Source organism: Elephas maximus, chromosome 6, assembly GCF_024166365.1.
Source record: "Elephas maximus indicus isolate mEleMax1 chromosome 6, mEleMax1 primary haplotype, whole genome shotgun sequence".
Taxonomy (NCBI): Eukaryota; Metazoa; Chordata; class Mammalia; order Proboscidea; family Elephantidae; genus Elephas; species Elephas maximus.
The window spans coordinates 115,120,616-115,133,846 of NC_064824.1; the positions used below are offsets into that span (position 1 = coordinate 115,120,616).

Sequence of the window (13,231 nt, forward strand, 5' to 3'; positions counted from 1 at the left end):
AGGACTGAAATTCAGGGCTCTCGAGTCCTGGTGTTCTTTGCCCATTTTAGTTTGTTAATGACTTGTTCACTGCCCTGTATATTAGTGGAGAAGTTGTCCTGGGAGGAGTAGGAGGGTGGTGGTTAGTATTTATTCTTTTGCCCAGCATATGTCAAGGTTAAATGCATTTCGAGAGAAATTAACAAAGAAGGAGCCATGTGAGTTTTCTGCATAGCCAGGGCGGAACCAGGAAAGCCGCCCGTGTTCCTTAGGCCTGTTACTTGGCATCAATTCTTGAAGGAGCTGGAATGCTGTTACGTGTTGAAGGAGGTGAATCCACTAGGAGGAATGATAGGCTCAGGATTGGATTACATCATCTCTTGGAGTCCCTGGGTGGATCGAACAGTTAAGCACTTGACCACTAGCCAACAGGTTGATGGTTCGAGCCCATCCAGAGGTGCCTTGAAGACCCTATGGAGCAGTTCTGCTTTGCAGACCTGGGGTTGCCATGAGTTGGAATCAACTCGATTCTGACTAACATCAAAACAGCACCGTGCCCCCAGCTCTTATATTTCTAGATAATCATGAGATAAGAGGAGAAGGCTAGAATTGGTTAGAGTTTCTTCAGAATTAAGAAGAAGGGAGACATGTTGACATGTACGAAGACATGTATGAAGATGCATGATGGATTTGGAAAAGGTCTCATTTTCTCACCAGGCCTGGATAAGGGCCAATCCTAAGACTCCAAGCAAGAAAGAGGAGGGGGCTGCTTTCAGATTCTTGGGGTTTATTTTCCTAAGAGAGCTCAAAGGTCTCTCATAGATCCAGGGTTGCCTTGCAATCTGTTAAATGGAGAATGAAGTTAGAGCATTGCAGTAGGAAAAAAGGTGGCCTCCTGAGAGTAAAATCTATCTACCACAAGGGTTTGGATTCTTTGTATAAGGTCATTGGTGCTACAATCAAGATTGTAATGGGAAAAGGGGCTAAAAGTACATTTTAAAAGCAGTGTATTAATGCACAGAAGTAGACGTAAGCTCTTCAGCTCCCAGCTGCTCTCCTTGGCTGGAGAAGTAAGAGTGGGTCAAGGGAGAATGTGGGGACCCCATGCCAATCGTGATGCACCTTTGATGGTGGTTGAGAGGTTGTGTTTGCTCCTTTTGGGTCTTAGGTTTGCCATCTGAAAAATGGAACGACTCATCCATGTCCTCAGGTTCCACCTGCCTTTGTCATCTCCAGCTCTCTACCAGGTTTATAAGGTATACCAGTTACCAGTGGCTGTCGCCTCAACTTCAACTCACTTGAGCAGAGATGCTCCATAGCATTTTCAATGGCTGATGTTTTAGAAGTAGATCACCAAGCCTTTCTTCCAAGGCACCTCTGGGTGGACTTGAACCTCCAACCTCTCAGTTAGCAGCTGAGCTAGTTAACCGGTTGCACTACCCAGGGACTCCTTAGAAGGTATAGAGATGTGGCAGTACCCTTATGGCAGGGGCCGGAGTTCTTCCCTGTGCTCCAAGCCCTACACTAAATGGGGCTGGGAAACTCCGGAACAGTCTCTGTAGTCTCTCCTAGTCTCCCGCTATAGTTTCCCTCACTTTCGAAACATTTCACCTTTTGTATATAATCATGGAACTCCGCTTTAGTGCTAACCCTCTTCCACAATCACTATGTAGGGAGAATAACCAACGCCTACTAATCCTTAGGGGAAATCTCTTCAGGGGCCTTGGAAGTCCCTGTCAGTCAGCTCTAAGCTTGATGCTTTTTCCAGCAGTGTGATAAGGGCTTCTAGCAGCTGGACCAGGTAAGGTCTGTTTCTTATAGTGACCTTTACACTGCAGCTCACACAGCTATCTACATAAGTGGTTGCTTAATAAATGTTATTCTGAACCTAACTGTCTTAGGCAGAAAAAATGCATTTTTGTTCTGAGGGCAAATTCTATCTCTACCTGGAGTTGTACATTGGACAGTTTTCTGACAACTGCACCTGTAGCCTTTAAGAGAACGTATGGGAAGAGCTTGGTGATGACGTTCTTGTCTGACTGAGGGGAGCTGTGTGGGTCCTCCTCTCTTGGAGGGGAGGAAATGGAAGCAGCTATAGCTAACGCCACATGCTGCTATCGTGTGCCAGGCACTGTATATACATGCAGCCAATCCGGAGTCTTCCCAGCAGCCCACTGGAAGTGGCTCTTGCTTGTCCACTTTTTACAGATGAACGGTGGAGGCACAGAGAGCTTAAGTAACTTATCTAGGGATGGACAGCTAAGGGTAAAGCTAGGATTCAGACTCAGTCAATTAGACTTTGGATTCTGAATTCCTGAACTTCTGCAGTCCTTTCTGATCTCCACCCAGTCCACTGTTTCATTTCCCTTCCCCAGGCTTCTATTTCAAGATGTGGAGTTCAGTGCTGGGCACTGGACTTGGTTCCTGAAGCCTGTTCCAGAAAAGAAACGGATGCTCTAGCTCCTTTAAAAAAGGCTCTGCGCCAGCAAAGCAGGCCCATGGATTTCCTCATCTTGCTGGCACATTCATTGGTAGTGGTGGGGTCAATAAAGGAATGGAACAAAACATACCCTTGAATCCTGGTGGCCTCCGTGAGGGTGGACAAACTGACCTTCACCTCAGAGAGGTTGGAGGTACTTCAGGATACGAAACCAACTCTGTTCTCCCTGGGAAAACAAAACAAAACAAAAGGGCCCAGTTGACCCCCATCTCTGGGACCTGGAGCCATGGACGCATTATGCCTTTCGTAGACTCTAGGCACTTTTGCCTTCATGAGCCTTTTCTTCCATAAAAAGATACTTTAAAATTTATTTTACAACTGCATGGGTATAAAGAAGAATGCTTTAAAATATAATATTGTGTAATAAGACATTTCTATTAACTGAAATGTTTATTTTTTTTCTTCTGATTTTAAAAGAAATGAAAACATTTTTGTGGGTTCCTAGAAGTGTCATGAAAGGCGTTGGTAGTTCAGTGGTAGAATTCTGGCCTTCCATGCAGGAGACACGGGTTCAATTCCCAGCCAGTCCACTTCATGCACAACCATCGCCTGTCTGTCAGAGGAGGCTGGTGTGGTGCTATGATGCTGAACAGGTTTCAGAGGAGCTTCCAGACTAAGACAGATTAGGAAAAGAGATCTACTTGTAAAAATCAGCCATGAAAACGCTGTGGATCGCAGTGGTCTGATTCTGTTTTGCATGGGGTTGCCCTGAGTTGGAGGCTGACTAGACGGCAGCTAACAACAGAAATGATGGACACGTACGTAGGTCCTGTCTGGTGCCTCCAGGTCTAAGTGTGTATTTCATGCGTGCCCTTCTCCCTTTCTCTTTCAAATATGAGTGCATTTGAAGTGAGCCTTGTTCTAAGGGTTAAATGTGGGCAGACCGCTAGGACTTGGCCAAGGGTTGCTTCTTTGGGCACTGTCAGTGGTACCAGTGGCTGGAGGGCTTAGGGAAGAGGCAGGGACAGGCTGAAAGCCCTTGGGAATGCCCAGACCTCCCAGAAGCTGTGAACTAGCAGGCCAGGTAAACTGCTGGGGCTAGAAGAATGTGGAGGAGTCTTAGCGATGGGTGGAGAATGTGGTAGAACTCAGATCTGCTCTTATATCTTGTAAATGACCCGGAGCTGTTTAAGCAACAGGCTGGGAAACTTACAGACCTTTGAATAAAGTCTAACTCCAGAACAGTGATTCTCAGCTGGGCGTGATTTTGCCTCCAAGGGACACTTAGCAGTGTTCGGAGACATTTGTGATTTTGATTGGAGCTACTGGCATCTAGTGGGTAGAGGCCAGGGATGCTGCTAAACATCCTACAATGCCAGGACAGGCTCCCACAACAAAGACGTGTCCAGCCCAAAATGTCAGTAGTGCTGGGGTTGAGAGACCCTGCTCCAGAAAGCTCAGGTGAATGGCGCCTTCTCAGAAGATCCTGATAGGGTGAAACATGGGCCACTTCCCCTTCTTCTGCCAGAGAACGTGTAATTATAGCTGCAGTGGAGACTACTGGCTGTCTTAGCGCAAGCTTTGGGGCAGGCAGCAAGCCTCCCAAAAGGGAGGAGCCAGGTGAGCTTCTGAGAGTCAGGCAGGCTTCCTGCCTGCAGATGGTCCCAGATCCCTGGGGTCCTCATCTTCTGTACCATGTGAGTGGAAATGCAGGATCTCAGGTGTCGTAGAGTAGTGGTGTTGAGGACTCCAGGATTTCTTTCTGCCTCTGTTGGCCTGAAGCCAGCTGGGAAGGGTGCCGTGAGAGTGGAGGACCCAGGGGTTCTGCCCAAGGGTGATCACAGGTAGAAAGGGGATTGGATGTGGGCCATTGGAGGGTCCCAATATGGCTTTCCCAGTTTGATCCTGGGTTGTTAGGGAAGGAGCATTTCTCTGTAGCCTGATGCAGCAGGGGAAAAATGAGTCTTCCTAGTTCCCTTGCTTGCCTCCCCTTTGCTTTGTGTTCCCTGGGCCAGTATCTGCAGGGAAAAGGTGGAGGGGAGCCTGGGACTATTCCACCCCAGGTCTAGCTGAAGAGAGCCCTGTCAGGGATGGGAAACAGCAGTAGAAGGTAGATCTGACTGGAGGTGGAGGTGGTGGGAATGGGGGTGAGTCCCTCCCGTGCTGTGCCAACATCTGCATTCTGCAAATTGAAAGTCAATTTTAAAGAAATAGAAGGTTATTGGAACTAGACCGCTCCTATTTGTTTTGGTTTATTTCAGACTTTCCCAAGCCCTTCTCCTCCCAGCCTTCTGTCCTCCACCTCTGATGTCCATCTGAAGAGGGAATGGGGGATCTTCTTTGTGGTTGGCCCCAGGTGCCTGGCCTAGTCCCAGAGGGTGGCCCCCATGCAGACATGGGGAGCAGTGACGTAGTGAAAAGTCTCCACAGCAAGGCAAGGGGACTCGGATCTTCATCCCAGGGCAACTTGGCAAGGGAAACACAGAATACTTCTCATGGGGCCCCTGGATTTCTGCTGCTCTCAGCCTCAAGAAGCAGGAAGGGACAGGCAGGAAGGAGGAAGAGGGTCTGACTGAACCCAGTGGAACAAGACCGGAAGTGCCTCAGAAGAAAGGCCTGGTGATCTGCTTCTGGAAAATCAGTCACTGAAAACCCTGTAGAGCACAGGTGTACTCTAACGCATGTGAGGTCGCCCAACCCTGGCAATGGGTTGGTTTTTGGTAGTTATGGGGCAGTTCTACTCTGTCCTATAGGGTCGCTATGAGAAAGAATCGATTCGAGGGCACGGGGTTTTGCGTGGGTATTTATGTAAAACCTAGACTACCTTTAGGTCCTAGGGAAATAGCCATTCTAGATAGAAGAATTTTCCAGGTTTCCGAGGATTTATTCATTTAAATATTTCAATTTTGTTTTTCTAAAGTTTAGTAATTTGGATAGAAGTTTTCTTTCCAATGCTGGAAAATTTTAACCCTCTCCCCTTTTTTGACATCCCCAAATCATCATCGTCACCATCAACATAATTCTTGTTTTATGCTATCAAATGTCAGAGTTCTCAGAGGCCACCGATGGGTGTGGAATTGTTTGCCGTGCACTAAATGTCCTCAAAGTTCTTAAATTTGGTTTTTTGTTTTTTTTTTTTAGTTTTCTCTTTCCTCCCTGCCATTTGATATTTCTTGCCACTGTCCGCATGCATTCCTTCTTTTTTCTTTTAATCTTGTTAATTTTATTTGGCAGTTGACTTGGAGGCTAGGCATGCAGGCCTGCTGGGGGAGTACTGTTGTGAACTGGCAGGGTCCTTCATGGGACGAGTCTTTTGGTGACTCCTGGGGAAATGCCCAAACTTTAAAATATGTGGACACCATGACAGCTATTGAGCATGCTTAGAGGGTGCTCATTTTCCTCTGCTTCCTTGTTCTTGGTTGGGTTCCAGATTGCAGAGATAGCAGATGAAGGAGGCAGCTGTCATCTTCTTCATCATCAAAGTAATAACCACCACCAGTGTGGGCATAGAGTTTCCATGTTTCAGGTCAAGCTCTAGCTGCTTTACCTAGAATATACTCTTCACAGTTCTGTCAAATAGGAACTGTCATTACCCACAACTTACAGCGAAGAAAACGGGCACAGAGATGTTCGATGCAGGGGAATCGCCGCTGTGATATAGAAGGTGGTGGAGCTGGAATTTAACTTGAGTGTATGCCTGCTGTCTTAGGGTTCTCTAGAGAAACAGAGCCCTTGAGCGATCTATCTGCCTCCCTCCCTCCCTACCTTTCTATCTAGAGATTTATTTCAAGGAATTGGCTCATGTGGTTGTGGGAGATGGCAGTTCCAAAATCTGTAGGTCAGGTGCCAGGCTGGAGACACCTGCAGGTTTGTGTCCCAAGATCTGTAGGTCAGGAGACGGAAAGAATGAAGAGTGAAGAGAGTGAGTTCTGCCAAAATATCTGTTTATAGTCTGGAGGCCGAAGACACCCTAAGGAAACTTTCTTTTCAACTGATGATTGATTCCACTAGATTACATTATGGAAGGTGATTACATTACATACATCACATCACATCACCAAACAGCAACTAGTGTTTGGCCAAACCACTAGGAACCAAAGCTTAGCCAAGTTGACACATAAAATTAACCATCACACCCTCTTAACCAGAGCTGACTACCCTGGAGATAATGTGTTTTAAAGGGATGCTGCTATAGCTAGTGAAAACCAACTGCTTTATCATTAGAGCCCAGCAGGAAGGGGTGGGATGGGAGCAAACCTTTACTGATCACTCCCATTTGCTACAAAATCAGCCTGGTGTTTGTCACCTGCAGTCTGCTGGGCTGTGCTTTCTGTAGAGCAGGTGTTGTGATAATGCCAGCACCCTGTGCATACCTGGCATGGAAGAGGCGCCCCTTCTCTTAGCTGGTGAGTGAGCGAACACTATAGTTCGCGAAGACCTGGGGGTGGGCATCACCACCCCCATTTTACAGGCACAGGCTGGCAGCATGTCTGGCTCTTTCCATCGTACAACGCTGCCCCAGAGAGCCCACCACACTATCTTATCTCTGAAATCCGAAGGGCCCGCCAAGCATGAGGTCCCTTACCTCAAACCCTTGTGTAGAAATATTTCCAAGAGTCATTTGGTTGTGTTATTGGACTGTAAGTTTTCGAAGGTGCATTAAAAGGGAAGACAACATGTGTAAGGTTTGTTTAGAAACACCCCTCCCGCATCCACGCAGGTCTTGTTGGGACCTGCAGGGAGCCGCTCTGGGCACTGTGGTCTGGGGCTCTGTTTGCTTTGCTGTGTCTACAAAGGGCTGGGTCTGGGCTGTGATTCCCTGTCCTTCTAGGACTTGCTGGGACTTGTCTTCCTGGTCACTCTTGGTGCTGACAACTCTACCATACTAACCCTGACTGGACATGTCTAAGCCAGATGAGACTGGGGTAGCTGTGAGTTGCTTCAGGGTCTCCACTCAGGCTGCGCACACAATAGAAGTCTTTTCCTTGTGTTAACTGACGTGTGGCTTAAGACTAAAGAGCCCTGGTGGTGCAATGATGAAGAACTCGGCTGCTAACCAAAAGGTTGGCAGTTCAAATCCACCAGCTGCTCCTCGTAAACCCTATGGAGCAGCTCTACTCTGTCCTATAGTGTTGCTGTGAGTCAGAATTGACTCGATGGCAACGGGTAATAGAGACTGAGGAGTCTGTGGGTGGTGCAGACTGTTAACTTGCTCAGCTGCTAATCCAAAGGTTGGTGGTTGGAGTCCACCCAGAGGCACCTCGGAAGAACAGCCTGGCAATCTACTTCTGAAAAATCAGCCACGAAAACCCTGTGGAGCACAGTCCTCTGACACACAGGGGGCTACCAGGAGTCAGAGTTGACTTGGCGGCAACTGGTTTAAAAAGATTTAATGGATGTTCCTTGGACAAACATCCAAGACTCAGGCCCCGTGATAGTCTCTGAAACTACAAAGCTGAGGAAGTCACAGTTTATGTTCTTGGGATACTCGGTGTAAAGAGGGGGCACACAAACAGACATGGAGACAAGTAGAGTCAATGGGGATGTGCTATAGCAGCTGTGGGAGCAAAGCACTTTGGGGAACACTGAAGCCAGGTGGGCTGGCACATGAAGAGTGAGGCGGCAATGGAGCAGGGGGTGCTGGGACCTGGGGAATCTGGGTGGCAAAGCAGATATCTGCTTTCTGCCTCCCTGCCAGACATGCACGGCTCAGCGATCTCTGCAGCATGCATCTCATCTGCACCATTTCAAACTGACCATAAGAACTTAAACTGGGGGTTAGTGCCAGGAGACTCTGGGAGGTTATTCTAGAGGAGAATGGTGCACTTCAGAATGGACTGAATCCCACTGTGGGTTAAGGGCCCAGTAGACACGTTCATCCTTCATGCTCTGCTCTGTCTTGGCCTCCTAGGATGAGGCAGGATACAGTGGGTGTTTGAGCCATTCTTTTGGAGTTGGCAGCCTGCGTTCAAATCCTGGACCCCTCACTTAGCAGATTTGTGATCTTAGTCAAGTAACTGACCCTGTAAGCATCAACTTCTCCTATCTGTAGAAGTTGGGGGAGGGTGCTAATAGCACCCACCTGAGAGTTACTGTGAAATTTGAAATAGATAATCCATGTAAATGGCTTAGCACAGGGCTTGACACAAAGTGAGCACTCATTAGCATTGATCATCTCTATCCTTGTCATCATTAGCGGTCCAAACGACAGCCGAGGGCCCATCCCTCTGGTAAGCTGGGCCTGGAGCTCTCCTTCCCTTCCTCTCTACAGACAATGGCGATGACCACTCTGAAGGAGGCCTGGTTGAGAACCACGTGGATGGGACCATGAACATGCTGGTTGTTGGAGGCACTGCTGCCCGGAAGCCCCTCAAGTCGGGCATGAAGGAGCTGGCTGTGTTCCGGGAGAAGGTGACTGAGCAGCACCGGCAAATGGGCAAAGGTGGCAAGCATCACCTTGGCCTGGAGGAGCCCAAGAAGCTTCGGCCACCGCCTGCCAGGGTCAGTGGGGCAGGACTGGTTGGAGGGATTGAGAGTACATGGAAAGGGAGGCTCCCATCTGGGGGAGGGCATTTCAATAAGATCTCCATCCTGTGTTGCCTACAGTCAAAGTACTTTCATTTCCAGCTCTGCCACTAACGTATTCCATGACCTTTGGGTCAATCGTTTAGCTTTTGAGGCCTCAGTATCTTTGGCTGTGAAAGGGGGTAGACATATGGTTGAAGTTTGTTCCTTCTAAAAACCTTGACATTTCTGTTTGGCTCTGGGCCATAGACAAAAGAAAATGGACCCCAGGGATGAAGAAGGATTCACTTAAACTTGCTCACTCTTGTGATAAACTGCGCACACTCAGCTACCGTCCTTCCTTTTTCCAGCTCCTCTCTTGCTGTCTTGAGTCTTGGCCCTAGCTGGATTTATAGAAAGGAAGGGGGAGAGCTGGGGTCTAGATACTTAGAAAGAGAATCACTTGAATTCAGTATTCGCAAATAAATCTCATTTTGACCCCACAAAGGCTTTGCTACAGAGCAAGGAGGGGTGGAAAACTCTGATCCCTCTGATTTCTAGGGGTGGGGTGGGGCGCATAGTTCTTTGATAGCGCAACCACTGGGTGGGGTGGCAGAAGTCCTGGTATGGCCAACTAGCTGTGGGACCTGGGAACATCCCTTTCCAGAGATGAGAGTCTTCTTGAGGTTTCTCCCAGAGCCATTGTTCTGTAGCCCACCTGACCACGCTTGTGCCCCCTGCAGACCCCCTGCCAGCAGGAGTTGGACCAGGTCCTGGAGCGGATCTCCACCATGCGCCTGCCCGATGAGAGGGGCCCGCTGGAGCACCTCTACTCCTTGCACATCCCCAATTGCAACAAGCATGGTCTCTACAACCTCAAACAGGCAAGTGGAGGGGGGCTCCACCTGGGCTGGGTGGGTCTTGTTCCCGCCTCACCTGCCTGCAATCTTCTGAGGTTTGACAGCTGAGCAGGAGACCAAACTTCTGTAGTCACGGGGTGCAAGCTGCCAGGCCGGGGAGGCTGGAGATCGTGCCCTTGCCTGGGCGGGTCTGAGGCAGATTCCGCTTACCCAGCTACCTGCCAGCTGCCCTTGGTGTTGGGGTTGGGAGGGAGCCTGTTGGAGAAGAGAAGTGGGTATAAACCAAAGCTTCTCAAATTTGATTGAGCATTAGTTACCTGGAGGTGGTTCCTGGGCCCTGCCCCCAGAGATTTCAAGAATTAGTGGATCTGAGTTTGGACTGGGGTTGGACGGAGAGCCTGCATTTCTAACAAGCTCCCAGGGGGTGCTGCTGCTGCTGCCGCTGCTCCTGCTGCCGCTGCCGGTCCTTGGACCACACTTTGCAAATCACTGATTTAAACCACTGACTGATAGCTTCTCTAGTTTTCAAGTGCCCCAGGGATGGAGAAATGTCATTTAGAATATTTGTAAAAATGGTAATTAAAAAACAAAGCCAAACCCACTGCCGTGGAGTTGAACAACGTTATAAGCACATTCGAGGACAGTTAAGAAAGCGTAAGTAAACCACTCAAGAGAGGCCCTCCATATACATTTTAATGATCATTGCGCATATGCATTGTTCTCCCCTTTGCCCTCTATCATCGCTATTTTTCACACAGCTACATAGATGTCCTTTTATTTAGCCTACTCCTGTTCCCCACCTCCTCCCTTTTATGGGGAGAAAAAGTGTAAGTGCATTTCATTTAAGGCCAAGTGAAGTGATAAAGAGGCCTGGGTACTATGGGCCTCACCTGTCCTTCTGTTTTCAAGGAGAGATTCAACCCTGGCTGCATCTTGGGGGAGCCTTAAGAAATAAGGACGCCAGGGTCCTGCCCACACGCAGCTGCTCTGCGCTGGGGAGCAGGGGGTGGCGACGGGGGAGACCTGGGGATCTGCTCTCATATGATTATAGCCTCGAAAACCCTATGGGGTACTTCTACTCTGTCACATGGGGTCATTATAAGTCGGAATCCACTTGACAGCACTCAACAACAGCTCTGGTGGTCCTAATGAGCTGTCAGGCAGACTCTAAGAATGGATGCCTGGAGCAAGGAGATGGAGTCAGGGCTCTGCCAATCCTTTGTGGGTCTCACTCCCCCACCTTTTCGCACAGTGCGGGCATCTTGGCCCTCTAGTTATTAGTCTAAGGATGCTGGTGGCACAAAGGTTAAGCACTCAGCTGTTAACCGAATATGTCACATTGGGTCCTTAGGAGTTGGAATCAACATGACAGCACCTAACAACAACAGTTATTAATCTAGTATTAAGAAGGCTATTTGTGTGTAGCAAGCCAGCTACCTCATTTGGAACACAAAAGAAGAAACTGATTTCTTCTAATGAAAAATAGGCTGTCTGCTGTGCCTTGAGGGCGATTAAAGGGCTTTGCAAGAGGCAGGTCAGAGCATGGACCCTGGAACCGCAGGTGGGGGTTGCATTTTAGCTCTGCCTCTTACTCGCTGTATGATCTTGGGAAGTTACTTAGCCAACCTATGCTTCAGTTTCAGCATCTGTAAGGTGGGGATCATAATGGCGTCAAATTTACCGGGTGGTTGTGAGGATTAAACGAATGTACAGTGAAACCTGTCAGAGTCGGAATTTGACGGAAGTGCCTTATTTTTCTGGGTGTTGCAAGTTTTCCGCCTTAGGGTGCAGTTTTACCATTTTTCTGTCATTCTCTATTAGGGGAAAGTATGAATTTTCCTTCTCTGACAGGTTTCCACCTTACACGGTTTCCAGCTTTCGAAGGTTTCACTGTAATGTTAGATATGCGGTATAAACGAGCAGAGTATATATTGGTTCCACAGTGCTGGGCACAGAGCGTGGTAAGGGTTATGACAGCACTGGCCTTTATATTACATGCATTTTCACCTTCCACTCTGAGGAACTCCACTAAGATGAGCACCGACCGGGTCCCCACTAGAGGGTCCCAGTCTTTTAATCCCCAGGCATCCCCAATAGTCTTGTTAATCAGAGTGTGGTCCCTGGGCCAGCAGCATCAGCATGACACGGAGCTTGTTAGCAACGCAGAATTTGGGGCTGCCCGAGTTCACAGCAGGAATCGGCATTTTAAAAGATTCGTGTTGGAGAAGCCCCACCTTGCTGTGCTACCTCTGAGCACACAGTCCCTGCACAACACCCCTCTGTGAAGGAAAGAAGGAAGGCTGGGGGCTGGGGGCTGGGCGCTGGGGGCTGGGCAGGGGGTGGCTTCCACATTCTGCTCTTCTCTCTCCTTAGTGCAAGATGTCTCTGAATGGGCAGCGTGGAGAGTGTTGGTGTGTGAACCCCAACACCGGGAAGCTGATCCAGGGCGCCCCCACCATCCGGGGGGACCCCGAGTGCCATCTCTTCTACAACGAACAGCAGGAGGCTCGCGGGGCCCACGCCCAGCGGATGCAGTAACTCCCAGCCAGCCGGTGCCTGGCACCCCCCCTCCCCTCCCAAACACCGGCTGCCGGGTGGTGGGTGGGGAGGATCTTCCAGGAGTTTTGACACGTGTATTTATATTTGGAAAGAGACCAGCACCGAGCTCGGCACACCCCACTGCCCTCCCCCTCCCCAGCTGGAGATGCCCACACCCTCCCTTCTCTCGTCCTGCAGGCGAGGATGGGGTGGTGGTTACGGGGGAGCTGGGTAAACATTTGGGAGGAGGGGGGGAAAGAAATTTTTATTTTTGAACCCCTGTGTCTCTTTTGCTTAAGATTAAAGGAAGGAAAAATAAAGTGTCTTTTGCCTGAGTCTTTGGGGCCTGCCCGTCCATTTGAAGGCCCGCTGCCCATCCCTGCCCTCTTCCCCCGCACTTTGCTCTGGTTTCCTGTGTCTGAAAGAGATTGGAGGCCTCGGAGTCGCCTTCCACCCAACTTTGTCTGGTGAAATGGGGAAAAGCCTGGCCTTCCCTGGGCCTCGGCTTCCTATTCAGAACATGGGAATAAGAAGGATGGGGTGTCTTTTCCCTGGAGTGGAGCTGGCCTGTGAACAAGCTCTGAATCTAGATTGGACCTCCAGACTCACCCCAGGAGTCCAGGTCTACCAGGCTGGACTCTGAGGTGAGGCATTCAGCCCCGCCTGGTTGGCTCAGGGACAGGATGAGCCATGGAGGAGCATATGGTATGAGTGTTTTCCTCTCCTGGTTAGGTTAGAAAGGGAAAGTGAAAACATTGGAATTGAGGTTCTCTGGCCCCTGAAATGGAGCCCTGGTGGCACAGTGGTTAAGAGTTCAGCTGCTAACTAAAAGGTCAACAGTTCAAATCCACTAACCACTCCTTGGAAACCCTATGGGGCAGTTCTACTCTGTTCCATAGGGCTGCTATGA

At 49.2% G+C, this 13,231-nt stretch overlaps 1 protein-coding gene across 1 annotated transcript in view; it reads left to right on the top strand.

The window, feature by feature from the left end:
• Positions 1-12,656, top strand: part of IGFBP2 (insulin like growth factor binding protein 2) — a 30,133-nt gene extending 17,477 nt beyond the window's left edge. Inside the window, exons 2-4 of the mRNA XM_049888119.1 lie at positions 8,691-8,920; positions 9,667-9,807; positions 12,157-12,656. Coding sequence (XP_049744076.1) covers positions 8,691-8,920; positions 9,667-9,807; positions 12,157-12,321 — 536 coding nt within the window. The 3' untranslated portion in view covers positions 12,322-12,656. The remainder of the gene's footprint in view (positions 1-8,690; positions 8,921-9,666; positions 9,808-12,156) is intronic.
• Positions 12,657-13,231: the final 575 nt, after the last annotated feature.